Source organism: Cyanistes caeruleus, chromosome 6 (assembly GCF_971803275.1).
Source record: "Cyanistes caeruleus chromosome 6, bCyaCae1.hap1.1, whole genome shotgun sequence".
Classification (NCBI taxonomy): Eukaryota; Metazoa; Chordata; class Aves; order Passeriformes; family Paridae; genus Cyanistes; species Cyanistes caeruleus.
The window spans coordinates 42,056,708-42,084,286 of NC_141706.1; the positions used below are offsets into that span (position 1 = coordinate 42,056,708).

General features: G+C 37.0%; 1 protein-coding gene across 15 annotated transcripts in view; it reads right to left on the minus strand.

Moving 5' to 3' along the window:
- Nucleotides 1-27,131, minus strand: part of HEATR5A (HEAT repeat containing 5A) — a 66,091-nt gene extending 38,960 nt beyond the window's left edge. For 6 of the 15 annotated variants that reach the window (XM_086894804.1, XM_086894803.1, XM_086894799.1 and 3 more), the window contains exons 1-12: nucleotides 25,844-25,978; nucleotides 16,696-16,779; nucleotides 15,055-15,317; nucleotides 13,844-14,055; nucleotides 10,959-11,067; nucleotides 10,290-10,439; nucleotides 9,855-10,026; nucleotides 7,685-7,845; nucleotides 4,915-5,170; nucleotides 3,646-3,801; nucleotides 2,690-2,940; nucleotides 188-299 (exon numbers count right to left, since the gene is read on the minus strand). In XM_086894804.1, the coding sequence (XP_086750930.1) occupies nucleotides 188-299; nucleotides 2,690-2,940; nucleotides 3,646-3,801; nucleotides 4,915-5,170; nucleotides 7,685-7,845; nucleotides 9,855-10,026; nucleotides 10,290-10,439; nucleotides 10,959-11,067; nucleotides 13,844-14,055; nucleotides 15,055-15,180 (1,705 nt within the window). In that variant the 5' untranslated portion in view covers nucleotides 15,181-15,317; nucleotides 16,696-16,779; nucleotides 25,844-25,978. Of the gene's footprint in view, nucleotides 1-187; nucleotides 300-2,689; nucleotides 2,941-3,645; nucleotides 3,802-4,914; nucleotides 5,171-7,684; nucleotides 7,846-9,854; nucleotides 10,027-10,289; nucleotides 10,440-10,958; nucleotides 11,068-13,843; nucleotides 14,056-15,054; nucleotides 15,318-16,695; nucleotides 16,780-25,698; nucleotides 25,979-26,296 lie in introns of those variants that run through there. The other 9 variants (XM_023929170.2, XM_086894801.1, XM_023929169.2 and 6 more) reach the window with 4 other exon arrangements.
- Between the last annotated feature and the right edge of the window lie 448 nt (nucleotides 27,132-27,579).

Consider the following 27,579-nt stretch of genomic DNA (forward strand, 5'->3'; position numbering starts at 1 on the left):
ATGAACTAATAGCAAATTTGAAAGAAATAACATTTTTTATCTCAGAAAGTTTTTCTAAATATTCCAACATTTGGGGCTTTTTTAATTATTTTGCAGCAGTAAATTAGACAAAATCTCAAACTAAAAATCAGAGACAGAACACTGAACACCTTAATGTAGATTAGTAAAAAATGTAGAAAGCTACTACCTAATGTCATGAGAGCAGCTATCAAGAGCCATCCAGCCTGCATTCGCTGCAGTGAAATGCGACTGTTCTGAGAAGCAGAACACAACAAATCCTCTGCTACTGTCATGATTACCTTCAAAGTAAAAGAGAAGGAAAAAAAAGTAAAAAAGAAGAGCATCACATTTTGATAGCTACCATTTCTTTTTCCTATACTATTTGGTGTAATGCTTAACCCTATTCTCTTGCTCCCAGAGGAGAATGCCATCTTCCTGTTACACTATGGCAACAAATTCAGGCTCATGAAGTTGCAATTCCTGACTTTAGTACTAGTCTAGGACGGCCTCAGCAGTTCTCTGGAGTACTAGGTAAGTTACTTTGCTGCTTTGTACCCTCTCTTTTATTAACAGTAAAATGATAACTGATAATTTCCACAGGAAATTGCACTGGAAGGATAGAAGTGTTCTGCTAGTATGTTTATGTCACAATGTGTGTATGACATCTATGAATTACAGCTCAGAAGAAAGGGTGAGAGTGATAATTATCTTTTTATCCTTGTTTAAGAATAAAGCCTATAATTCTCTCTGACCATTTTTCAAATCAACAAATGGTATAACTGACAAATAAATTAAAATAGTATAGTTTGAATTAATCCTATTTTAGCTGCTCCAGTATAATTGCACATGCCCATTATATGCTAAATACAAGGTGATTCTGCTTGTTACCAAAAGGTACCTTACATGGTACAACTCACATGGAGGAACATCCTTATGTCCATGCACAATTACCACAGTGTGGCTACAAATGCTATAAGTATTCTGCATGTAGTTGGCTTCAATTGTGTTTCACATATAAATATCACAAAAAAATATCTTACAACTTGCATTATGTCCAGTCTCCAAAACAAACTGCTCATGAGTCAGCATTCCAAGTAAGAAGTGCCATTATCAAAAGTATCATTAAAAAGCTTCAGTATAGAAAATATCCTTATATAAATTTTTCCACACTTAAATTTTGAAAATTGTGAAAGGTTGCACATGCAACTTTGTTTCATGAATGTTTGAGATGTTTACACTTCCAAAACTTCATCTGAAATCTTTTTTTCCAATATGAAAGTATTAGTTTCCCCAATTCCATAATGCATACCAAATCTATATTTGTATAGATTCCTAATAGAGTTAACACATTTGATTCTAAAGTAAAACGGTACCTTTTAAAAATTTTATTCCTAAAAATCACTATAAACTTAGTATACTTAAACTACCTGTAAAGCATACATGCTAGAAAGGATGTAATTTAATGATTTCTGACAATTTTTCTCCACATACTAGGAGGAATACCTTATATCTGAAGAATTTTTTAAAACTTAATTATAAGCAATAGGACTCAATATTAAATATACATAAACTCACTAATTTTATTTTCTTTACGTTCCACCTGCAACTCTAATTGCCCTCTCAAAGGACAATCCATTTATATAAAACAGCTTCTCTACAGATCACTATTGTCTATGTTTGATATCTCCTCCTCAAAACTGCTCTCTTTCCACTCCTCAGAAGAGGAGCTAGTCTGGAATCTGGCAATGTTCCTAGGAGAGAGCAGAAAAGGGCTTTTGTCAACTGTTCTGTTCTTCCCCCTGACAACTTAGTACAGAATACAGTGTTCCTCCCATATTTTTTGTGCCCTCCCATACCTCCTCCCTAGCCCAATTTCATCCTATTATATTCCACTAAAAGAAATCTTTGTTAAGAATTACGTTTCCCTGTTGAACAGAAAATTCAGCTCGGCTTAGGTGCATAGTATTTGAATGGCACTTCTCATCTATTGAAGGGGGCAAATTACATTCATCTTGTTCTCTCCACATGATCTTTCAGCAAACACAAGGAAAAGTTCATGAGTCAGGACTCTGAATGTCCAGAATGTTCTTACTATCCACTGACACTGAAATAGTTACTTTCAGAAGAAAGAATGCAAGTTTGTACATTATGCAAAAAATCAGCATGTACTGCTGACATTTGTGATCCACCATGGTTTTTCCAAACATGAGTAACTCGGTGGATAAAGTTTCCATTAAGATGGAAACAGTTCCTTCCCCCAGCCTTTATTCCTACAGTTGCATGTCCTTAAAACTTTAGAGCACAGCATTTTCTATCTGCACTAGTGAGGAGATCTTAGACTGAGTTAATGCAAGAAGCTGATTTCTGTTATATTCTGTATAACTAAATTAAAGTGTGCATTTGTTGGACTTGACCAAAGATTTTCAAGATAGTAACTGCAGCCATTGCTGTAAGCACTGACTAAACTGTACACTTGAAAGTCATTCCCAAGAAACAGGAATATCTGCTCCTGACACATGTGAGAAAAACACATGTTTATTTGGGTCATGGTATGCTTCAAAGTCCTCTTCTCGAGGAACCAAAGTATCTCATCAGTATCACTGGGTATTGTGATCATATCTCAAAGAAAACATGCAAATACCACTGCAAAAAAATATAACAGCCTATGTGTAAAGTATTCAGACCATACCTTCCCTTTTCCATGTGGAATTCCTAAAGGACAATGTTTTACTGCACCCAGCAAAGCAGCAACAGCAAAACTATAGCCAGTTACTGCCTCTGGGCAGGGTTTCAATGTGCTGAGACGTTCAATGCAACGATCCAACAGCAGGGACACGTAAGAGGGCAGTGCCACTGCAATACAGCGCAAACACCAAGCTGCTGTCAGTCTAACTGAAATGCTGGGATGAAGAATGACAGAAATTACTGCTTCCAGAACACCTGAAAAATCAAAAGAATAAACACACTTAAAGAGGTAAACAGATTGTCAAAGAAGCAAAAATGTATATGCTGGACTGGCAAACATAACACAATCCAATTTCTATATTTCTCTTGAAAAAGTACTATTGTTTTTTATTTTTAAGTAATTGTAACAAATTGAAGTAATTAAGTTCTTCTTAGAAAAATCTATCCTGGATGAAAAGTAAGACTATGGAGGAAACCTAACATATTGCACAGTTATCCTCCAAAATGCATAGAAAATAGCTGTAAGCTTCTGTAAGGATCCATGTCATGGATGCAGCTAAATGAGAATAATAAAGGTACCCATCTCAATTTAACTGTTTTATTATAAACATTATGAAGTGTTGGACCTTAAATACAACCCTTAATGAAGCAAAATTTGATAAAAACATTTGTTTTTTTTTAATTGACATACTTGTACAGGTTAGGAAAGATACAGAACTTTCTGGGCAATATTGGAAATCTTCCTACAGCATGTAAGGCAGTCAACTTTCCCTCCTCCCCCCCTTTTTTTTTTTAAGTTTATTGGAAGAAAACAGAAAATAATACAAGAACTATGGAGGATCCTGGTTAGGGGACTGAGCACAAGAAGAATAGCCATAAGAAATCAAAGAAGATCACAGTGAACAAATGAATATAAATTAAATTTCTACTCTGGCTCACAAAATAACTCAGGGCTTGTACCTGTACTGGAGTCTTGCAGCAATGGTGCTGCTGTAGTTCCTAAGCCATGAATGAGACTTCCAAGTTCCTGAAGTGCACATACAAGCACATGCTGACTTGCTGTTACATCTGTTGTATTAATTTTTGTTTCCAAGTTACCGTCACTCATTGCAGCATCTGATAACACAGTACAAGAAAATTGCCATGAAATCATTACCAAAACCAGATGGGAGAAAGGCTTTTGCCAAGAGAAGTTGCTTATATTACTAAATGAGCTTTAATCATTACCATTTTTATTATTGTTTTCATAAAGGGTTACCTTCACTGAGACAAATATATTTCTTTTACTGAAAGGATGCTGTAGTAACATCTGTGAGGGTAAGAGTGTGGATAAATGGAAAATTTATTAAATTGCTTATCTATATATGATGGAGAACAGTAGCTAGCAAGAAGAGTCCTATCATCTGCCCTACCAAAAGTAACTTGAAGACAAACTTCAATGTAACTTCCCAGATTTTACTGCATCCTATGAAAAAAAAGAAAAGGAAGAAAAGAATGAAATTTTTCAAGAGCAACGAGAGAGAAGGCAGAGATGTGGGATGAAGAAGGGATGAAGAGGGAAAAATATTATTTTTTGAAAGTTTATCTTTTGAGACACAAATAATTATATCTGTTTAGACAACAAAACATTTACATATTTAAATCAGATACAACATGCAGCTCTACACCAGAAGACAACAGGTTATATCCAGGATTCTTTCTTCTCCTCCATAAGGACAATGGTGGAAGATTGGAGGCTTTTTCTGGAAGCAATGTACAAGATCTTATCATGCAAGAGATCTGTTTTCTGCAGAAGAAATGCTCATTTGTCATTTAGGAACAAATGTTTCTTTTTCGAACCTTTAGTAGTGTCAACTGCTCTGAACAGGAAGGCAGGATCTGACTAGACATGCATCATCTGCCAACCTAAACTTACTTTACAATACTATCCGTATGTTATTACTGCATTTATTTCATTTGTTAGTGGTTAAAATTACATTTGCCAGGAATGGAGTGTTAAAAGATCTGTATATACTTGTGTGGGTACACACGTACGAAAACAAAGACACACACAAGCAAATAACCAGCCCAAGCTAAAAACAAAGCAGCCCATCAAAAGCCCTCTACATTATCATGGTAATAAAGCAGCACTACATATTCTAGTTCTGCAGATTCTGGAATAGGTATTTAGACAATCACTTAAAAAAGGAAAAGCAGAGGCACAAATGGATAATCTTGTTAGACCCATACCTACAACTTTCTTCAGTTTCCAGATGGCCTGACAAATCTCCTTGGCAGCTGCAATCTGAGCCTTTTCCCCGAGCAGGCCTCCTACTGTAGCTCGAAGGATGAATGAGACACAGCGGCGACAGCCGATAGCGTCCACGGGACTCTGAACAGCCTTAGGGTGAGACTGAGACACAAGATCTAGAATATGGGCTAGGAAGGCAGAGAAGTTCCTTTCAAGCCATTGTGCTCCTAATGTAGAGACAAATACCACATATGCCTGAAAGAGATTGGAAAATAAACATATTTTAGAGCAAAATATCCAGAAATTCACTGCTAACTATCCTACATACTTATTTTTTTAAATCTTCACATTGTCACAATTAGAATACTAAATTGAAATGATTTATACATTTCTGCATCCATAAATCACATATGTTCTCCCTGTGAGGTATCTGAAATTTTTTATATCTATATATTATTTTAATTTTTAAAAATAATTTAAATTACTATCAAAATTGGTGTGGGTCCCTTCCAACTCAGCATATTCTGTGATTCTGCACTAGTAATATTGCAGCCTGCTTTGACTGTAAGTTATTTCAAGCTGCTTGCCCATCTCATCTCATTGCAAAGTGTGAGAAATGGCAGTTTACCCTGCACAGGCACTTGTTATGTAAAACATTGTGTTTGGTCCCACTGAACAACAGCTTCCAGCTATTTAACATTCTGCACATGAAACCCAAATTTAATGTATGAATGCATTTTAAGAACTACTATGTTACAAAACTATAACCCATAACCCAGAGAAAATTTGGTTATTAAAGGGTCTGAATCAGGGAATATTTGCAGCCCCCAAGCACTCTTCTACAATGAATTTTAATAGTTTGCCTTGCAATGGCGGTACCATAAAAAGCCTATGTTTGTCACCACACAGAGAAGGAATGCAGAATCACTTTACAAATCTGATCACTACAAGACCATTTATTTTGCCACATAATAAGCTCCCCTACAACTGCCTTCTATGTGCATATGTTGGATTTTTTAATAAATAGATCAAGCAAATGAATTACCAAAAATGAGAATATGCAAATGAACACACAGAATTCCTCGTTAGTAGTTCACAACTACTGCTTATATCAATCCATTTCTGTATTTGCCTCAAACATACTTTATCTTGTGTCTAACATTGACAACAAAATTACTCATGTACAAGAACGGGCACTACTGTAGACAAAACAATTGTACTATTAGATCCTGTTAGCACCCTACTGGTCTTGACAAACACTACTTTAGCCTCATAATGCATCAGTACATTACGCTGGTTTTATAGATTTGAAACCTGAAGAATTTAACAGGATAAAGACTTGTGAAGAGTGATACTGCCTTGGCTTAATTTTAAACTCTGTCTTGAACCTGGCATGAACAAATATAAAATCTTCCATATGTAAGAAGTCATCTTCAGAGCCTTTCTTATTTTTATATTCATAATAAGCTGCAACTCACTAATTAATACATTTTATATCTGCAAGCATCTTCTACTCACAACTACTGATAAATTCACAACTTTTCAAGTTTTTTTTTGTAGAGACATTGCACTATTTAAACTGTTCTGGTACAGTTTGAGTGTACCATCTAGCACAGGTACTACTGTGTTAACATAGATATGCTTGAAAAAGGAGCAACTTTCAAAAACTATTGTCAAAACATTGAACTGAGATATCTGATATATTCCTGGAAAACTAATAAAACTACCATGTATATAGAACACCCTAGAAATCCCTGGCATGCAATTTCTAGGCATATAACAGTCAAGGTATTATTGTTCCCCAGCTTTTCTGCTCTCTCTGCTGAAAGTTATGCTTCCACTCAGCATGACCTGAGCACAGAAGACAATTTGTAGCACCTTGTAGCTGTTTCACTGCAAAATCTGGCAGCTTGTATCAGTAATTCAAGCTAATTTAATGATCTTTTGCACAGAAGTTGCAATGTACTGACAAACTGCCTTACTGGCAAAGGTGGTTATCACAGAGGTGGGGGACTGTAACATACTAAAATAATCACAGCTATTTGATACATAAATGTTCATTACCTTTAGTCTTGATTCACAGGTTTCACATTTGAATATGTACAATTCAGCATTTATAACTTTATAAATGTAAATGGTACATAAATTATGTACAATTTACATTTAAGATAATACTTGCAGGATTAAGCCAACCTGATATTATCTGAAAAATTTATACTGTTTTTACCAGTAGGCACTACATGGCTTGCCTTCAGCCTTTTTCAGTTTACAAGATTCTATGCTTTGAGCATCCTGGAACACAGCAAAACAGATGCTGGGGTTTTTCCACTAAATTCTGTTTTCCTTACTTCTCATGCACTTACTCAAAGCAGAACCATCCTTTCAGAACTAGACTGGGAATTCCCTACACAGAAGGAAACTATTTCAAGTTCAAACATTTCTTGTAACTTTTCCCTTTAATTTTCAACTGTTACAAAATCAGTTTTAAATTTTAAAAATTGAGGAATTTATTTATTTCAGTCATCTGAAATTCATATCACGTGAAGTTTTAATTTTTAATATGTCAAACTCTTGGGTAAACAATAAGCAACATCAGAAATCTTTTCTTCCTTTCTTTCTAGCCTGACTCAAGATGTAAATCCTTATTTTCAAATATATACATCTCATGACAAATACTAAAAAAAGGACAAAAAAAGAGATACACACAGAGAAAAGCAATTATACAAATGTTTAGCAATCTCAGAAAATCATAACTGATGTAATCCAAACCTGTGTGACTCCAACTCTAACATCTCTGCTGACTGAACTGGTCCCTTTCAACATATCACCACTGGCTCGTAGAAATCCACAACTTCCACGCAGAAATCCAGTTCCCAATAGCTCCATCACATCTTCCAAAGAGATTCTGCGGAAGTTTTGCTTGGTAGAGGCTAAGAATAGATGCACATCTTTAGAGGAATAGTTCAAAAATCTTGCTACATTTTAGAAACAGAGTTTCAACTCTCTTAATTTTAGTAAAAATAATTTGCACAAACTCAGTAGCACAGTCAAATCCAAATACTGTTTGATCATAACTTCAGAACAGAAACTAGGACATTTTAGTTCTCATTGCTCCAGCAAAGCACAATATTTCCCAAGTTTTTCTGCTTTAACTACCTTAAAGTAGTTTAAACCATTACTTAATACACATACTTACATTTATCCTCCCTTAGTATTTACCATTTATGCTCCCTCTGCAAAAAGGTTGGTAAGGTCTATTCCTACCACCCAGAGCTTCATGAAAGCCCTGGTTCTTACATAGTCCAGCTTACCAGCAAAGACAACCTCTATTCCAAACCTCAGGCAGATCCCTCTCTGCTACACTTAGCCATGTAAGGACAAAGCTATAGGGTCTCTTACAAAAAATATCAAGTCACCTGAGCATTAAGACAGTTCTCTAAAAAAGAGAAAAAAATAAAATACACTTGCAGTTGTTTAGGAAAATCATCCATCCCCAATTCCTATTCCAATGCTTTATTTCTTGATAGAAAGTTCATTTAAAATACATGCTGGGACAAGTATGTGTAAACTTAGCACAATAACAGCACACTGTGCAAACTGACCTAAAATTTTCACTGCATTTTTCATTCTCTGTCAAGGATACAAATGAGAACAGGAATGACAGAATTTGAGATAAAGATGTCCAGAAAAAAAATTAAACAAAACCCCCTCCACATCAGCAGTTTATCAGACACAATGCACAAATTTCAGGACTACAAATTTCTTTGTGTACTGCTCCCTACACCTATCCCCCAGCCCCTTCTAGTCCCCATATAGCTTCTGCCCCACTTAGCTCTGACTTCTTTTTAACTAAAAATAACTAAAATAAGGACAAAACTCCTTGATATAGCCAACCAAATAATTTATAAGCTTCTTATATAACCTTATCTTAGAGTCTAAGAAATATCAAGTACATTGCTTACATATATTAAAGGAAACTAATGAGCCTATAAAGAGATCAGAATATGAAATTTTTATTTTATTGAGAAAAGATAAGTGATTTTTTTTCCTGTAACACAGTAAATCTCTCCCAAAATTTCTGGGGGAAATACATTGTAAACAAAGACTTCAGAGTCTACAATGCATTTGCATACAATGCATACACAGCCTCAAGTACTTTGGAAGGTGGGCTTAAAGGCACGTCATTTTGTCATTTGCTGGTTGTTGCACTGAAGGTCTTCTCTGTTGCCATTAAAAACAGAACACTCAGTCTGAATCACACCTATCCTGTATCCTGTTATAATTTGCTTAGATTACAGTCAGATATTTAGCTTGGGGCTTCTAAGACTAAAACCGCTCAGTCTGAATCACACAAAGTATTGGACAAGGTATCTTTGTGCCAGGATGCTTCAGTTAATTCAAGTACTGTCTGTCCGAAAAAAATCTTTACATGGCTGTTGTGTGAACAAAACTGCCTGCTGATTTCTGCTTCTGATCATATTTATACTGCATTCCACCAACAATCCAGATGTTGTATCAATTACTCCAGAAAAACAACTTGGAAGGTATCCTTAACTTTTTAGTTTGACAGAGAGACTGCCTCAGATCTTAGTTATTTCTAAACTGCTTAAATTAATCTTGCTCTTAAATTCCTGAAGTTACTAATTTCTCTCCATACAACAACAATCTCATAGCAGAGAAAAAGTTTTAGTAACTACTTTCCATTGTTAGTTATTTTATAAAGATAGATAGATAGATAGATAGATAGATAGATAGATAGATAGATAGAATGAACCAAAAGCACAGCACTTCACAAGAAAAAAGACCAAACCAGAGATATGAACAGTCAGAAGAAGCTTACAATGTGATTTTACTTCAGGCTTCAACAGACCTTGAAAATTTCTTACCATCTGACAGATTTTTACAGATGAGAAATCAGCAAAGAAAGCACATATGTTACCTGTTATCTGCTTAGATGTTAGAGCTCTAGCCAATATTGTGCCTAGAAGTTTTGAAACCTCTAATCGTACATCATAATTGGAACCTTCAAAGGATTTAAAACACAAGGTAACAACACTATCCAGGTCTGTACTCCACATAAATACTGCTTCATTCTGAAGTTCGAGAAGACACTAGACAAAAAAAGAGAAATAAAAGTGTTTTGACATGGAAAAGCACTCAGTAAAAATTTTAGTTTGCTACATAATACACTGATTTCTCCCTAACAAAAAGAAGCACCTTACTTCGTACTAAAATTACTTGATTTTTTCCTGCTAAGTTAATATCAAAGAAACACAGGTAAGCAAACAATATTTTTACTTCTGCATTCATTAATCATTAGAACAGAATTTTATGTTTTAGGGAGCTACTTAAAACAGTTCTTGGAGCAGTTTACCTTTGCAGCAGCACAGCGGACAGCCATGGATCGATCTGTCAAACATGATCGGGCAGCTTTGTAAATATCCCTATGGCAGGGGATAGCAGCAGCTCCTAAACCATTTAATATATTTTGTAAACTAAGCATGATTTCATAACGTCCTTGAGACTGAAAAATGAAAAAGAGAAATGTTAAAGTTTTGTAACCCTAAGCTCTTTGGAAATACAAAACACCAACTACTGAAATAGGTAAAAAATGGCTGGGTCTTTTAGAGATCTAGTTATACTGAAATAAGTTAAAGCAGATAACTTGCCCCAAAACTCTACAAGCAAATGAAAATAGTAATTCTATGTTCTATTGAAAAGCAATAATTACAAGTATAAAACCCAAAACATAAAGTATGAGGTAGAGAAAAAAATGTTCTCATTAATAATGCAATTATATTAGAAAATGTATCAATTGCTTTCATGAAATCAGACAAAGAAAAGCTGTGATCCATCCTTTTATAGTCATAATCCATTAACTTCAGTACCTCTTTAGAATTTAGACACTGATTTTTATCTGACTTTTCACAACTTTTTTTTTTTATTTTGTTATCATGCATTTTCTCTTATTCATTGGTCCAGCTACCAACAGTAAAAATCCTTTTATTTTTCCAGTCATTTTTTAAACATGCTGTTCCAATACCTCTGCATTCTTCATTGCTTTAAGCACATTCCCAACGGTGTCAGTAAAACTGTTTCCCAAAATTCTTCCCAATTTTTTGTATAAATAGCCCAAGCATACCACCGCAGCACTAAAACAAAAGCAAATCCAAAGACGCGTGAAAATGGATGCAGTAAGAGATGAAAGGGATTAAGACGACTGAAGTAATCAATGTGCAAACAGCAAAATAAGTGAACAGAATGTCCCAAAAATGTAAGTGGATCATCAAAAGGGAAAAAAAATGGTCTGTATGTGGCACATACCCTCTCAAAGAAATGCAGATACAAGAGTTGCTAAAGTAACTTGGGTAATACAAGAATTCAGATAATACAATCTTCCTGTACATTTTACAAGAGGAATTCAATTTTCATATCCACCTTTAAACCTTAACATTCATTTTTTACTGAGCACGCTCTGAGTCATGCTGCAGCAGATGCTGCCAGAAGTAGTCAGGGACAGGGTTATTTACAACTTGATGGTTGACAGTAGCCTGCAAATGGCCTAGTAATTACAATTCTGCCATGTTTTATGTATCACAATACAGGAAATACCTTGAAGGAAACAAGACTATAAACCCATGTACTTTTCACTGCAGACAGATTCTGAATTTAATATTCAGGTGAAATACCTGATAACTGGACTCTGTGTGCTCATTGGCCTTTCCTTTAGCAAAGGCAAAAAATGCTAATATTTAGAGGAAAAAAAAAAAAATAAAGAAAGAGGTGCCTAATGAAAGACCATTTTCCTTTGAATAATTAGTTAATGCAAACACTTTGGTTTTGTATTGACAGATCTATAACTAAACCAATTAATTTCTTGAATGCAAGGAGAAAAAGAATTATATGTTTAATCAGCTTTCAGCTCTTTTCCAGACCTACTTAAATATGCAGACATTACTCAGCATCCCCTTCCACAGAACAACATTTTGCTTATTCCCAAATGAATACAAGTTCCACATATTTAATTTTAAATTCTCACACTGAATATATTCTTAATTTAAAAAATACATTTAATATTTACAGCAATTCCCTAAATGCACAGTAATAAAAACCTAGTATCCTTTATCTCTTATCATACCACAATATTATTTTCATCAAAAATCCTGGTTTTGTTACTGCTTTTATCCAACTCAGTACACATCAACAATTTGGATTTACATTTTTTTCATTATATGCCTTGGCATAAAATTACAATTTTCCAATTTCCCTTCTAAATTGAGCATCTGATGGTCACAGGTACTCTCCTTAATAAAGCAATAAGCTGCATGACCTCTTTAACTGATTTGATAGAGCATTCACATCACACTGAGTTTTAGCAGCAGATGAGCACCTAACTAAGGTTGTGTTTAAAATGCTTGCCTAAAGCATTTTCATCTTCCACCCATATGAAAGAAGAAAAGTGATAATCTATGAGATAAGGGACCAATTCACTGGAATCTGTATTTAAAGGAATTCCCAGGTGTATCAACATATTGTGAACACTGATGATGAAGTGTTGCTACGAGACAACATGAACATGCATGCTAAATATGGACAGATGGCAAAGACAACATTTTAACCAAGATCAAAACAAAACAAAACAAGCAGTTTTTCTACACTGAACACCAAGTATTTCATATATTTGCAGCCTAGGATTAAAGATTTTACTTAACACACAGTTCTGCAGTTCCAATTATTTTCTGTAGCCTATTGTATCTGTGTCAGTTCTACCAGAAATCCCTTTACCAAAACTTTATTGAAGAAAATCATATTTCACAATTACCTTTTTCTCTACCTCTTTTTTCCTCTCCTTTCCACTGCTTACATACCCAGGAACATTCTGTGCACTGCCACCTCTCTTTCTCTCCCCCAGCTGCTACCCTGCATTCTGGCTTTGGTTATCTCCCATTTCTGCTTTACTGCCAACAGCCTCCCCCAATGCTCCTTGCTGTGCTGACATCATCCCACTTCCTCCAGCGTGGCACATCACAGCTGAAGCAGGAAGCCCTGCAGAACTCTGTCCCATACTACACCTCAACTCTAATGTTAATGCATATCATTGTTACGAATGTAGTATAGCAGTAATTTACTTTGCAAGACTAAGACCCTTTACACCAAATTTATTCTTAAGTCAAAGGACTGCACAAGAGGTCAACTGGAACAAGAAGGAAACAAAAAACTAGTATTAGAAAATACAAATGACTCCTTGCAAAATCTGTTTTCAGGCATCTTTTCTTGTGTTGCCAGAAACAGATTTAGCATGTGAAGTAAAGGAGGAAGAGACATCCTGCTCTGCTTTCAAGACCGTATCATTAATGCACATGGATATTTTACTATCTCATCTTTACTACCTTTACCTTTAATTTGCTTCACTATAATGAGAATTGTGCATAATTTCAGGAATGAAGATTACTCATAACATCTCTGCACATAAAGATTTGGCTTCACATTCTGAAATAACAGTTCATGTTTCACTGCTCTGCTGCCTAGGTTTTCAGTATTTAGTTACAAATATTTCAGGTGTTTTTTACTATATCCAATTTCCCAGCTGAACTAAGAAAAGTACTCAGCAACTGTCTCTTATACCTGGAGTTTTACTTGTCTGTTTTACTGCTCTTCTCAGCACTATTATTACCGTTTCCTTGTTTTTGAACAAGGCTTTCTCTTAACTCTGTTATCCATTGTTGGTATTCTCCCTGGCCTGATTTTCAATAGTCTGGCTGGAGCGTCTTCTACTCTTTTGGTTCCCAATGCACATATATAACATGGACTACCAACACAATCTTTGTTTTATTAAGTATTTTGTGGCAGTGAACTCAGATGCATCTCACCATATAAACCTGTGTTGTTATTACAGGATGTGAAGCTTGAGGCTAAAAACACACTTACAGTTTTGTAGGCAGATAACTTGGTGAGTCATCTTTACTCCGAATGAGTTCATTGCATTTGTCAATTGTTTGGTAAACAGAAAAAGTGTCTCCAGTGCTATAAAGTACAGCTAAATTCTTGGCAAGAAGCCGTCTGGTAGGAGGTCCTGGTGAATTGTTTAATAAAGAAGTCAATTGTTCAACCAGTTTCTTCTGGTTTTCCCTTATATCAGCCTGGAAATAAAATCAGTAACCAGTTAAAGGTCAGTTAAATTTAAAAGTTAATTTACATTAATTATCTGTAACTATCTTTACTTTTCATTATTACTATTCTTACAATGACATTCTGAGCTACAAATGAACATTTTATTGCATTTTTATACTTAATGAAAAGACTTTTTAAGGATCTGACTATTTTATTCTTCTCAAAAAAACCCAACTATTTTTTCAGAGCACAATCATTGCTAGTAGCATTTCAAGTGTATTTTCCCTGTGGCATGTCTATACTTAAACCTTTCTCAAACACAGCTGCCTTCTCTTGCTTTTTTATGTCTGCATTAAAATAAAAGAATTCATAGATATATAGTAAATTTAGTAGCAAAGGAGAACTTTGAGGAAGAAGCTGAGTTTCAACTTGAGCATTAGAAAAGAAAGAGCTTCCTTTGAAACAATTATCCAGTCTTATATAATTTTTTTTTTAATACCCTTATAAAAAAAGAACCTGGCACTGTTTTTCATTTTCATATTTTCATCACAAATAACAACACTTAAATAGCTCAAAACATGTCTACATAACCTAGTTAGTATATATCAAACAGTGAATCAAACAATTGCAGAGTTGACTGGAAACAGATCTTCTATCATTTGACTAGGAAAATTTTATAAAAACAACAGAGAAAGATGTTACATTCCTGCTTGGTAGAGAAGCATTAAATAATTGTGCAACACTAGATGGAAGCATTACTGACATTCTTCATAATGGGGCTGCAAAATCTTGCAGTAATAATAGGAGTTAAAAAATAATTAAAATTCCTTTCATTGGACAAGTGGCTCTGCCACTAGAAGGGCTGTAACCAAGAACTTAGAACATTTAGAAACCTGCTGCTAACACTGAATATACTTTTACTCCTTGTACATACAAGACATGAGGCAAATAACATTACATACTGCTCTTTGATTTTACACAAAATAACTGAAAGACAGGCTTTTCTTCTCAAGTCTCGTTACACTTACTCTGCTAGTCACTGGTAAAAGTTTTTCCAGAAACTGTAACCATTCAAAAATGAACTCTGCTTTTTGAAATTCACCAAGCTGGTTATACGCTTCTTCATTAAGTAGTAAACTGTGAGCTAACTCCATTCCTTGAAATTTTCCTCAAATCTCCCAACAGTGCAGAATGAAAAAAAAAAAATTTAAAAAAAATCCAACAAACTACCAAAACTATATTAATCAGTTTTCTTCTTCATTAGTATCTGGCAAATCAGAAGTTTGAACATCTAAACAGAAAGAAGAAAAAAAAAGTTAATAAAAAGACAACAATCATATCATATATAATATTCATGCTTGACTTACTAAAAAGAAAATTTCAAAGGAAAGCCTAATATAAAGAGGAAATTATAGCAGTTTTATTTAGATGTCCTCAGTAATACTAAAAGTTTTTGAAAATGAGATAATGATATTGATATAATATGGCAGCTGAAGTTAAATATACTTCCAAATCTATCAGAACTGATTTTCCTTCACCTTGTTTTGCAAGAAGTGAGGTTTTCTAGTCCTTAATCATTTACCTGAAAGTAATGACCAACTGACCTTCAACATAATGATTTTGTTATCAAGAACAAAGTGCAGCAAAAGCTGCAACCAAGAATTAACAAACTCCTGTTAATTATATTCACAAATATAAATGCTGACAGATTATTCAAACACTTTAGGTATTCCCAGTGCCAAGCAAGGCATAAAAAGCCCCCAGAATTTCATTGCTGAGCAAACCTCTAATGATCTCTTTTGGAAAAAAAACCCCAAACAACCCAAATCTGAAAAGACTGTTTCAAAACACAAAGTTCAAAAGAAGTTATGTTTTACATTATATTAACTTATATTTCTCTGACTATTTTGGGAATTTCCACATTGTGGATAAGCAAACCAAGATGGAAAATACTTCTAATGATATCTTCCCCCCAATATCTAAATGCCACATAGCTTCAAAATAAAGAATAGAATATTCTGTAGGTTTCACAAATAAAAACAGTCAGGAAGATTCTGGTAAATTGTCAACCATATTTTAAACTCCCATGCAAGTTATCCTTTTCAGAGGTCACCAAGACTGCTGAACACAGTTTTTCTTATGCAGTAACAATATTACAGTGTAAAATGATCCCTCAAATAGTAGATGTGAAATATAAAGCCTTGGTAAATAATTCAGTACTCAGGTTGTCATCAAACACAGAGCAGGAGGTTACCTTTACCACTTTCTACACATTTTTATGTAAAATTTACTCACAAAAAAAATTAGCCACATATAAGTTATTATGATGAACTGTCACCTCAAATCTACCTGAAATACCAAGCAGCTTGACAAAGCATCACACTAGAAAACAACAAGAAAATCTAAACACACGTAGCATAATGTGCTGCGTAAAAAAAGTAGGATTAAGTGTAGAGTTTCATCACTGCTCAGCATGAAAATTACATGTATAGGTCACAAATGCTCCTTTTTGCCCCTCACCCAAGGCCTGTTCTAATGTCTACCATCTCTAAACCACCTAACACAGTGACTTATCCAATTTACATAACCATCTCAGGATTACAACTCACAGTTGTTTTCCCTAACTGAAAAGATCACAGTTTGTTGCCAGACATTGGCACTTAACTTACCTAGCAGATAATTTCTCCTCATTGTAAAAACTGTCTCTCTGCTGCTCCAGGCTTTTGGATAAAGGATGTTAAGAATTCAATTTTCTAGGAAAATAATTAATACAAAGATCAATGTTAGGAATGAAAGCACATAAGATACAAGTGTTTCTACAGAAAACAAGAATTCTGAAGTCTTGCAATACCAACAATGTTTATTAAGTAATAGCTCACCCAAAAAAGACTGGACCTCCATGAATATTATTAGCTCTTTTTATGCTACATTTAAATTTGGCAGACCTACCATGTACACCATACAACTGGGTTCATTTAACTACTGAAATCACCTTTCTCATTTCTGTTTTGTTAACTCAGTTTAATTCTAAACCAGTAAAAAGTAAGTTCAAACAGCATCATAACAATAATAATTTTCTAGAAAGATTATCCAATAACAAGCAGAACTGACAAAGGTGATTCAACTGTTCTGAAAAATTAATGTACAACACTACCAATACAAGACACGAGGATTATCAATCCATTCTCCTAGCCTCCAGATATACTTTTAATATTAGAATTCCTGGGCAAAAACATTTCCTTTCAAAACTCATTCAACTTGAACTTACTCTGGTAGACATGAAATACAGGTTGCATGTTATTTTAAAAGCATTCATTTTTCAATCACTCTTCAAAAGACTGATGTTGAAAACAAATAAAAAGCACATGTAGATATCAGAGTAATCCAACTTCTTTTTGCCTGTTCAGCCTCCTGAAGAACAGGTTCAAAGTAACCTTCCCTTCAAAAGGGATTGTTACCAAGAGGATGAAGACAAAATCTTTACTTCATAATTAAAACAAGGAAGCTTCCCTCTTGATAAAGAAACAAAAAATATTTCCACTGTAAGGATTATCAGCCACTGGTACTGATGTTGAGAATTGCAGCACCTGCAGCCTCAGGGGTTTCTAACACTTGACTGGACAAAGCCCTAAGCAACACCATCTCAAGTTATTATTGTAACTTGTTTCTAAATGAAACACTTTTATTGTATAAACACACATTTGCAAAACCAATATAAATTTATTTATTTGTTTTTAGCCTAAATTAAAGAAAGAAAAAATGTTCTACTGTAGTTGCTAATGTTTATAATGAACACCTGCTAACATGGTCAGAAACACTTCTTCTCAAAGAAAAGACTATGAAGACTGAATTACAAAGGCTGACTGCTTATTATGCAAGAATTAGTTTTGTAGAAATAGAACTGTCCATGCAGAAAAAAAGAAAAAAAAATTAAAAAGGTCCCAGACCTGCTCTTTCCACTGCTGATCAACAAGCAAACTTCGATTCCATAAACCTGTACAGAAAGCAGCGTCCTCCCTACCCTATACAAAAAACTCATTCCAAACTCTTATTGAGGTTCTCTTCAATAAGCTGTAAGCCTGCACACCAGGGATACTTATGAAGTTTCAAAAGTAGTGATAAAAGAAGGGCACATGCATACAAACTTGGGAGAAGCAGGGCAAGAATGTAGGGCAACAAATTCTCCTGCAGCATGCTGGTTTTGCAGAGAACAGAGCAAAAGGCACAGTGCTCACAGTGCAAAGCTGAACACAAGCACAGAACTTGGAGACTACCTGCATTTTATAACAATGAATATGTCCTTGTTATGTATACAAGATGTTTCTAGGCAATTTCTAAGTGCAGAAGAAACCATCAAACACTGCAGACACGGGTGAGACTGCTCTAATTGGAGGTGTGGCACAGCCACTCTCTGGGCTGGTCAAGCATCAGGAAAGAGTGGATGTGCTCTCAGCAGCTGGAGCTCCTTGGCCATCATCAGCACCAGTAAACCAATGCAAGTACAACCCAAGCATGTAAAGATGCACCTCTATTTACAAGAGGCCCACGTTTAGAAATGCGGAATTATCTGATAGTGCTTTTCTCCTGGTGTTATAATTTTTATGCTTCTCAATATGAAAAAGAAATCTGGGGAAAAATTGTGAAATTTAATTGAGATGTATACTATGCCATCAGCCAAAAAAGACATACATGCCTGATGAAATCTTCATTTGCCAGCTAACATGATGCACCATTCTTCTGGTTTTGTCTTTAGGTAACTGAAGCAATTACTAGAACTACTTTCCCATCAGTATTAGAAGAACAAGTCAATCAAAAAACCCTCTTTTTTCTTCCTGTGAGCTAAGCTTATTTAAAATTTACACTATGCTACAAAACTGGCACCAATGTTTACTGACCAAGGCAGAAGTTGTTCCTACTTACTACTTAAAAAATGTTTTTTGATTTATCAACTGCCAATTTGACAAGCAGTATTGTTTAAGACTGGTCAGAAAAGAGCTCAGAAAAGCTCTTGGAGCAAGCACGAGACGGAATGCCACCCTGTAAATTGAAATTAATACAGGGTACATCAAGCATTAAAAGGCAACAGCAATCGTATTTTTGAAGTTTCTGACAAACCACATTGAGAAAAAAGGGATCTGTAGTCTTAATTTAAAAGGTGACTTATCCAGGGTAAGACTGATCTAAGTAGCTGTGTTTAGCAGCTGTCTTTCAAATATGAGAACCAACAGACCACCCATGATAAAGTTATAACAGACTAAAACACCTAAATAGATCTGTTATGTGGATCAAGCCCATTCCAAGTTAGGTAATCTCCTCAGGCTTTAAAAGATGAGGGAAGCAGACAATAGACTGCTGTATTATCTTTCACATGGAAGTCTAAGTCAAAAATTATAACATCACCAATGAAAAAGCTATGAGCAATAATGGCAATTTAATGACTTTCACTCCTCTTCTTCCTTCCAACTCTTGGCATATTTTGCTTATGCATAAAAATGAGTACCAAGAAAAAGTAATCTGCAATAAAGCAGACTCCTAACTGATCCCTCACTAAAAAATCAGCCTTAGAATTAGGGCTCATTATTTTAATGAAGATCGGCACAAGTAATGGAAACTACCACACAGACCAAGTTCATACTTATGAATTCACTTGCTTTTAAAACTTTTCACATTTAATCTCTGTTCCAGCAGTTTGCCTCTCTTTGCCACAAACAAGTGCTGCTCAAGCAGAAATCTGATCAACCTCAGTTCTCTGAGCATGATGCTCAGGCGAGGATCTAACGCACAATCTAAATGAACGTCTAAGTTCTTTACACCTACTTTTTAGTGAAGAAAATAAAGTACCACTTACCTTAATAATAATTATTTATATTTTTCTAATTTCAAAAGTATTAGCATAATTCTGCAGTAAATCTGGGTTCAGTTTTGTACCAATGACTAATCTAGTAGAGACACAACTGCATATTATTCCTCTAAGTAACTGCTGTTACTCATTGACAGTAATGAGTAACAGTAAAAAAAGAATAATGAATAATAGTAATGATTAAGATGAAAATAATAATATAGTAATAATATTATAACCAGTAATAATAGCAACCAGTGTTTTCATAACAGCTGCCATTGGGCTGACTACACAATCAATGCCATAACCATCCCACTGCTGAAAAACAGAGCTGAAGCACATTTGCTAGCTTCAAGATGATTCTCACTGCACCGCTGTTTTATTTTAACTGACTTCAAATCCACACTCTTTTCTTCAGAAAGCAAGATTTATTATCATCTGCCTAACAAGTGAACCAATTCGTTTAAGAGAAAGCCTTCCAGCCTGACACGTTTAATTCCAGCCATTAACAGCTGAGATCAATGTTACTCCTGCAGCACTGTTTAAAAGTTTAATGGGATGATCGTTAGCAGTGCATCTGAGCTGACTGCGTGGACACACATCGATGCTCCAACCTTTGCTACACCCCTGCACGTACCTGTTTAGTGCCTTCCAAACATAAACAAAACTCCTGCCCAGCTCCCCTGGACTTACTTCTGACAAGAGAAACTGAGTATGATGGTCTTTGCCAGCTGGGAGGAAAAACCTTAAAGCACCAGCCAAATACAGCTACTAATGAATGAAACATAGACCAAAATCCAACAGTTACACGGTACTGTTTATGATAGCAGACAAAAATAAAGAGGCCCTCAGGTCTGGAGAAGGCATAAAGTGCAGGTTCAAATTCCAGCAACTTCCAATGGGAGAGATGACTGCCCAGGAAATTTATAGCACACACAGAAATAATCTGATTTAAATAAATAACAATTACAGAATCTCAGCAATTGCATAAGGAATAAAAAAGAACTAAAATTTCAGCTTAAATGAGTCTGCAGTTTAGACACTGGAAATATATCAGAATGGAAATATTCAACACATAAATATGTTTATAATTACTGGAAAGACAGAGCAGCTTTTGTTTGCTTACTGACTTCTACAAACTATCACCAACTAACTCACAGAAGCAAAGTCTGCCTCAAAATCCTCAGTTAGAGAAGGCAAAGCTAAATAGAAGCATCAGTGCAAATGAATCAGTACTTCCACATCCTTTTGTGGCAGGATCCCCATCAGTCAGGCAACTTACACCTTTTTTCTATATACACAAGCTTTAAATTTTTGCTCCACAGAGGTACACGAAGCAAGAGCAGCTAACTGCTGGTCCCAACATAACCGTGACCCCTCTGTACATATTTTATGTTCAGTAGTGCTTATCACTCTGGGCCTTTCATTCAACCAAAAAATAAAACAACTGGGAATTTCATGTGCCCTTTTACTGCTTTCTTGTATATATTTTCAAAGAAACATACGAGCAAATGTAGGACATTTCAGCACCAAGACAAGAAGAGAGGGGCGGAAGAGACAAAGAGAAATTTAACTCTCCTGAGAACTGTTTATTTAGCAGAAATACTGGTTTCTTTGACTGATTCAATACTTCATGAAAAAGTTTAAGAACAACTTATGAAACCAGAGCCCAGTCCTTCAATGCATACACACACATACCTGAATTTGTCACTGATTGGTCTCATCAATTTGAGCCAAATTACCCTTGGCATCAAACTGACAAGTGCTTTTCATCCAAAATTAATAGAGAGCCATAAAAAATGCAGGTATTTTGCAGTGTTATGTTACACTGGTCAGCAGTAGAGAAATATGAAGCCAAGCACAGAGAAGATGGGACCAACAGGAACATTTGACAGCAGTTTGCAAGAACAAGACACATGAGAAAGTCACCATAAGACCACAACTCAGAGCACATGGAAAAGAAAACCAGGCCACAGAGGAGAAGGTCCAAAACTTGGAGGCTTTTAAATCAAGCAGAACTATAACTCTTAATATCAAATTTTGAGTGCATTAGCATGTGAAAAACACAGCAAAAAAGTCTCATGGTTATTACAGTTAGTACTCTCATGAGTACTCATACGCTTTATTGTATATTCTATGCTACAGTGGGATTCAGCTTCCCTCACAAATCTTCCTTTTAAAATAAAAACACGTACACATTTGCATCACATGCTTATCCCAAACAGCAAAAAGCAATGAAGAATCTGTCTGACTATGAGTAACAAAAAATAACAGATGATTGCAGAACCACTTCCTCTAATTACGGCTGAAGATTTCAGACTAGGACAACTTCCACTTACATCATATTTTTGTATGCAATTACTCTGCTTAGAAACACAACTCTGAAATCATAGATGTTGAAACAAGACACTTTTCTTTCAGTCTTTCCTCTTAATAGTGCTCTGGATGAAGACTGCCACATCTGAAGATTGCCACAGAAATGCTATGTGTCTATTCTCTCACTGAAAATTTGGTAGCACTTATGCAGGGACTTGTTAAAGACGTAATCCAAGTACATCTTCATATATTGCATGCTCCACGTATGTAGGTCTTGCCGTGTCCCCAGAGTGTTTCAGCCTCTACTAAAAAACAAATATCATGCAGCTCAAACAAAATTCTTGTTAACTTCTAAGCTACTTCCATTTGTGTTGCAAAACAAAGGGCTTATATTTTGACGTTTTGTGAACAATGATGCTTACACAAAGTACTTGTTTACTCCCACAGGAACAGTTCCAAATGACTGGTTTTCCTACCGAAATGCTTATCAAATGTTATTGATGTTCAAGTTTTGGAGGAATTACCCTATATCTGAAAGTGCAATAAAGCTTAAAGGCAACAAAGACCCATGTGAAATCTATCAGAATTTTTGCACTGGGCTTCCTGGTTTTAAGAATATTCACTCAAAGAATGTGACCACCCACAATCCTCACACATAACAGTGACATAGAAAAGAACTACCACACAATATACATTTGCTGAAGTGTGAAAGAAACAACAAGACAATGTCTTCTAGGAATGCTGAATGATTTCTGTGAAGTTTTGAGGACAAAGCTTGACATAATTAGAGAAAAAAAAAAATACCCTGAACAAAGTGCCTGAAAGTGCAACAGCTATTTTAGCAATACAAAATATTAAAGATTTTAAAAAAAATAAATTGGAAGACACTCATTCATTCATTCATTCATTCATTGTGTTAAAAAGTCCATACACTTTGCTTTCATGTTTCTTATTATCACTTTAATTTTTATCTCCACGTGAGAATTATTCCAGGAAACCAAGAAACAGCAACACTCAGTTACAGAGAAATATAAACAGCCATTTCCTGGGCTCCACAGTGGGCACTACTGGCACACTCTGTCCTCACAGCTCTTGAATATTATTTAGGTAAATTTCTTAAAGTTTCAGTCAAAAGATAAATAGGGATCTCAGAACCTTATTTTGTTTACAGTCAACCAGGCAAACTGCATATAAATAATTAACCAACCTTCTAATAGTCAGAAAAGCAGTATCATATCTGATACTGACAAAGTGAGTTTCAAACATTTTCTTTTTCCCAAAAACTGGACTAAGTAAATTTCAAAAAGCAGTAACTAGCTCCAGTCTGAATAAAAATGCATAGAACGCTTTGGGTTTATTTCTTTGCAGATTTGAAACCTGGTCTTTCAAAGCAAGGCAAGTGCATGAAAACCACAGAAGTATAAACATCCACCTACTAACAATAATACATAACAATTTCAATATATATCTGAACATATCTTTAGTCCTGAGAATGTTGTACATGACACTGTTTATCTAATATAGACAAAATATTCCAAACTAAGTATGCTGACAGGGTGGGGCTTGTTGTTTATTTTGTTGTTTGTTTTTCTTTGGTCACAATGACAAAAGTTTCAGGAAATTAAATTATCTGTTAAAATGTTAAATTGACTTAGAGTAAATTTACCTACTTAGAGAGTAGGTGATACATCATATGTATATGGAAATGGATATCCATACACATATATATGCATATATGTATATGGATTATCCAAAAAGCGGGTTGATTTTAGCTACGAATTTTCTGTTAAGGTAAATGCTGAATCCAGTCTGGCTTAACATAAAATTCAGCCACAGGGAAATGTTGAATATATACTGAAATCCAGAAAAAGGTACATATTTTTTCTGAAAATCACTATAGCTTTTACTATGATTAGACTTCAGCTGCACTGAAACACTGACACAGAAATTTAGCAGCAGCAGAAGCCCTCACAGATGCAAACTCTGCAGGAGACTTGTTTGGCAGATCAGAGATCACTATCTGGGCACAAACTACTGACATACCTCACTGCAATGGTTCATTCTCTAGCTATTTTACGTGGCTGCTTTCCCAAAGAAAACTCCAAAACAGCTCAAAAAATGTAACTGCCTAGAGGTTTCAAGCCATTTTTGTCTGCAGTGTAGATATAGATACACTGCATGTCTTTTTAAAGGTTCTGCTACCTGAACCCAGTAAAAGCCACACAGGCAAAAGCTGAATAGAACAAACATCCTGCAATCTGAAAATGTTTTTGTGAGATGTTTCTAATCTCCTGCCTCATTAGGGTGTTCTGAATCTTCAAACAGAAGATCACCCTGCACTGATTAATTAAGTTTTTGAAGTGTAGGCATACAACATCATGAACTAGTCAGTAAGTCAGATATTTTACTGACTACAAAAGCAATCCTATGTTCAATAATCAAGCACAAGTTTTCAATGTTTGGCTAGACTTAGTGTAACAGTAAACTGGTTTCCTCCCCCCTACATCCTCTTCATTGTGTCAAACCATCAGGAACAGAAACCCAAGCTCCATTCATCACACAACCAGAAGCAATCTATCTTCTTCATCTCAACAGTTATTTCATACGTGAATTGAGACTATTACCTATCCTGTAGCAAAACACTACAGCATACAATATAGCTTGACTATTTCTGAAGACAGGGAAAATATCTCTGGCATGTGAGACTAAAATACATGTACAGTTCATGGTCACAACTGCAAACACCTAATCCTACTAAATCAAGCACCACAAAGAAGGAATCATTACAATTAATGAATCCAAAATTCAAAATCTATCAAATTTCACTTACAGAAACACAGAAGTGGACTCAACTTTTATCTGCCTTTCTCATCTTCTATCATCCTTCCACCCATATCAATAAACTTTATTCTTAACTAAACTTACAAAACCTATTACTCTTTCCCACATTAAAATATGTCAACACTAATGCAACTTTACACGTTTTACGTCCCTGTGCAAGGTTTTTACCAGTTATATGGTGTAAACTCAGTCATCGTCCTATCCACACAACCAGGAATTCAAAAGCTTACTATAACATTTCCAGATATCAGAATGTCCAACATTGCTACCCCTCCCCAAATATTCTTAATTACCAAGGTTTATAAGAAAATATAAAACCGGACCCCCAAATGATGGAACCTCGTCGCAAGCGAAAGCCGAACGCCCGCCGGCAGCCTCGGGATCCGTCTCGCCCGGCACCAGGCGAACACGGACTGCCGCCCGGCACCAGGCGAACACGGGCTGCCGCCCGGCACCAGGCGAACACGGACTGCCGCCCAGCCCGCGCCGGGGGGCTCGGCCGCCGCTCCCGTCCCACCCGGGCGGCTCCCGGCCTGCCGCCCCTGCCCTCCCTCACGGCGCCGAGAGCTGCCCCGCGGAACGGGACACCACGGCACGGCACGGCACGGGCTGCAGGAGCCCGGGAGCCGCCCGGCCGCCGGCTTTAGATCTGGCTGTGTGTGTGTCACCCACCCACCCGCCTGCCGGCTCCGGGGGTGATCCAGCACTTTACGGGCGCAGGCCTCGGGTAAGCACAGCCCCGCAGGACTCCCAGCTCCGCTCGGCCGCGCTGCCGCTTCACAGAGCCCCTGCTGCCCCCGGCCTCCCTCAGCCCGCGGTACCTGCCGGCCGCCGCGCTCCCGCGCTGCTCTGCGGGCTCGGCCCCGTCAGCCCGCCCGCCCTCCTCCGGCGCGGGGGCGCGGCGGGTCCTGCGCCCGAGCTGCCGCCGCCCGCCGGCGGGGAGGGGGGAGGAAAGGCGGGAGGAGGAGTATGAGGGCGACTCCGGTGCTCAGGACTGTGCAATCGGGCCCGGAGCCATCGAGCGCCCGAGGCGGGCGGGAGCGGCCCGGGGAGCGCGCAGCCCGGGGCGAGGTGTGGCGGTGCCGGAGGGGACGGAGTCACCGCCCCGGGGGCGCTCCGAGGCTCCGCAGCCTCCGCGGCGATGAGCGGCTCTGCGCTAGGGGGGCTCAGCCGGGGGCTCGCGCTCAGCGCTGCCCCACCTAAAACAGCAACAAAAGATCCCTCTTGGTGATGCTTTGGGGAGGTAGGTCAGCTGGCGCTGCTGGGATTTGTACCTGGCTGTGATCAGCGTCTTCCATGGCTTCTGATTACCACTCCACCCCTTAGGCATCCACGTCCGAACTTCCCTGGGAGGGCCCCTGGGCGCTGCACAGTAACAGGACAGTAACAGGAACACGCCCTTTGTAATAAGCGTTTCTCAAACCAAACGTTTGCAAAAGTTGTTACTCCCGGGTTTCATCAGTGTAAGCTGTGATCCCAAATCGATATGGAATCCCAAGTCAAGGAGTAATTCTGCGTCTTACAGACAAGGTCGGCTAAAACTCCTCCAGGAATTTCACCTCGTTTCTCCTACTACATAGGTGGACTAACTGGAGGACTTTGCTTTGTCTCTGGGGATTACTTCCACCCTTCCAAATTTTCATTAGCGAACTCACTGGTCATGAGAAAATATCCACTGGAGGTATTTTCTTTAATGTGTTCTGCGATCAGTTTAAGTTCTCTCTTAATAAGATGAAAGTATTTTTTTAGTTTTAAAATAAACAAACAATAATCTTATTGTAGTTTTCCAGCTGATGCCTAGCGATGTTTGGAATCCAGGACCCAGAATTCTCTCCATAAGCCTGTGTTTTCTGGGACTATCTTCTTTTAACTTGTGCAAACAGAATCTTGGAATCATTAAGACTGGAAAAGACCTGTAAGATTGAGTCCAGCCTTTGAATGATCACCACAATGTCAACTAAGCCATAGCACTCAGCACAATGTCCAGACATTTCTTGAACATCTCCAGAGATGGTGACCCAACCTCCTTCCTGAACAGTCCATTCCAATGTTTAATGACCTTTTCCATAGAGAAACTCTTCCTGGTTCAGCCTGAACCTCCCCTGGCACAGCTTGAGGCCATGTCCTCCTGTACTTTCACTGGTTTTCTGGGAGAAGAGGCCGATCCCCTCCTGGCTCCAGCCTCCCTCCAGGCAGCTGTAGAGAGGGAACCGTTGTGGTGAGGCAATAATGCCCGGCACACAAACCACAGGAGCAGAAATTATGTCTAAACCTTACGTAAGTTGTACATGCGACTTCACTTAGGTTCAATATGTAAAGTTTACATGCAGGGGATCCTCTGTGAACATCTGTACTCAGTTATGCAGATGATACTGCTGAGAAATATTTCAAAGAGCACATGCAGGGCTGCCTGATTACATTGTGCTGTAGATGCCCGAGCACCAGGCTGTGTTACCATATATGGACACTGGTTTCATTTTTACTAAACTGACTGTGATAAAAAAACATGAGCACCGATGCAATGACCTTTTGAAAAAAAATTCTGGCAATGGATATG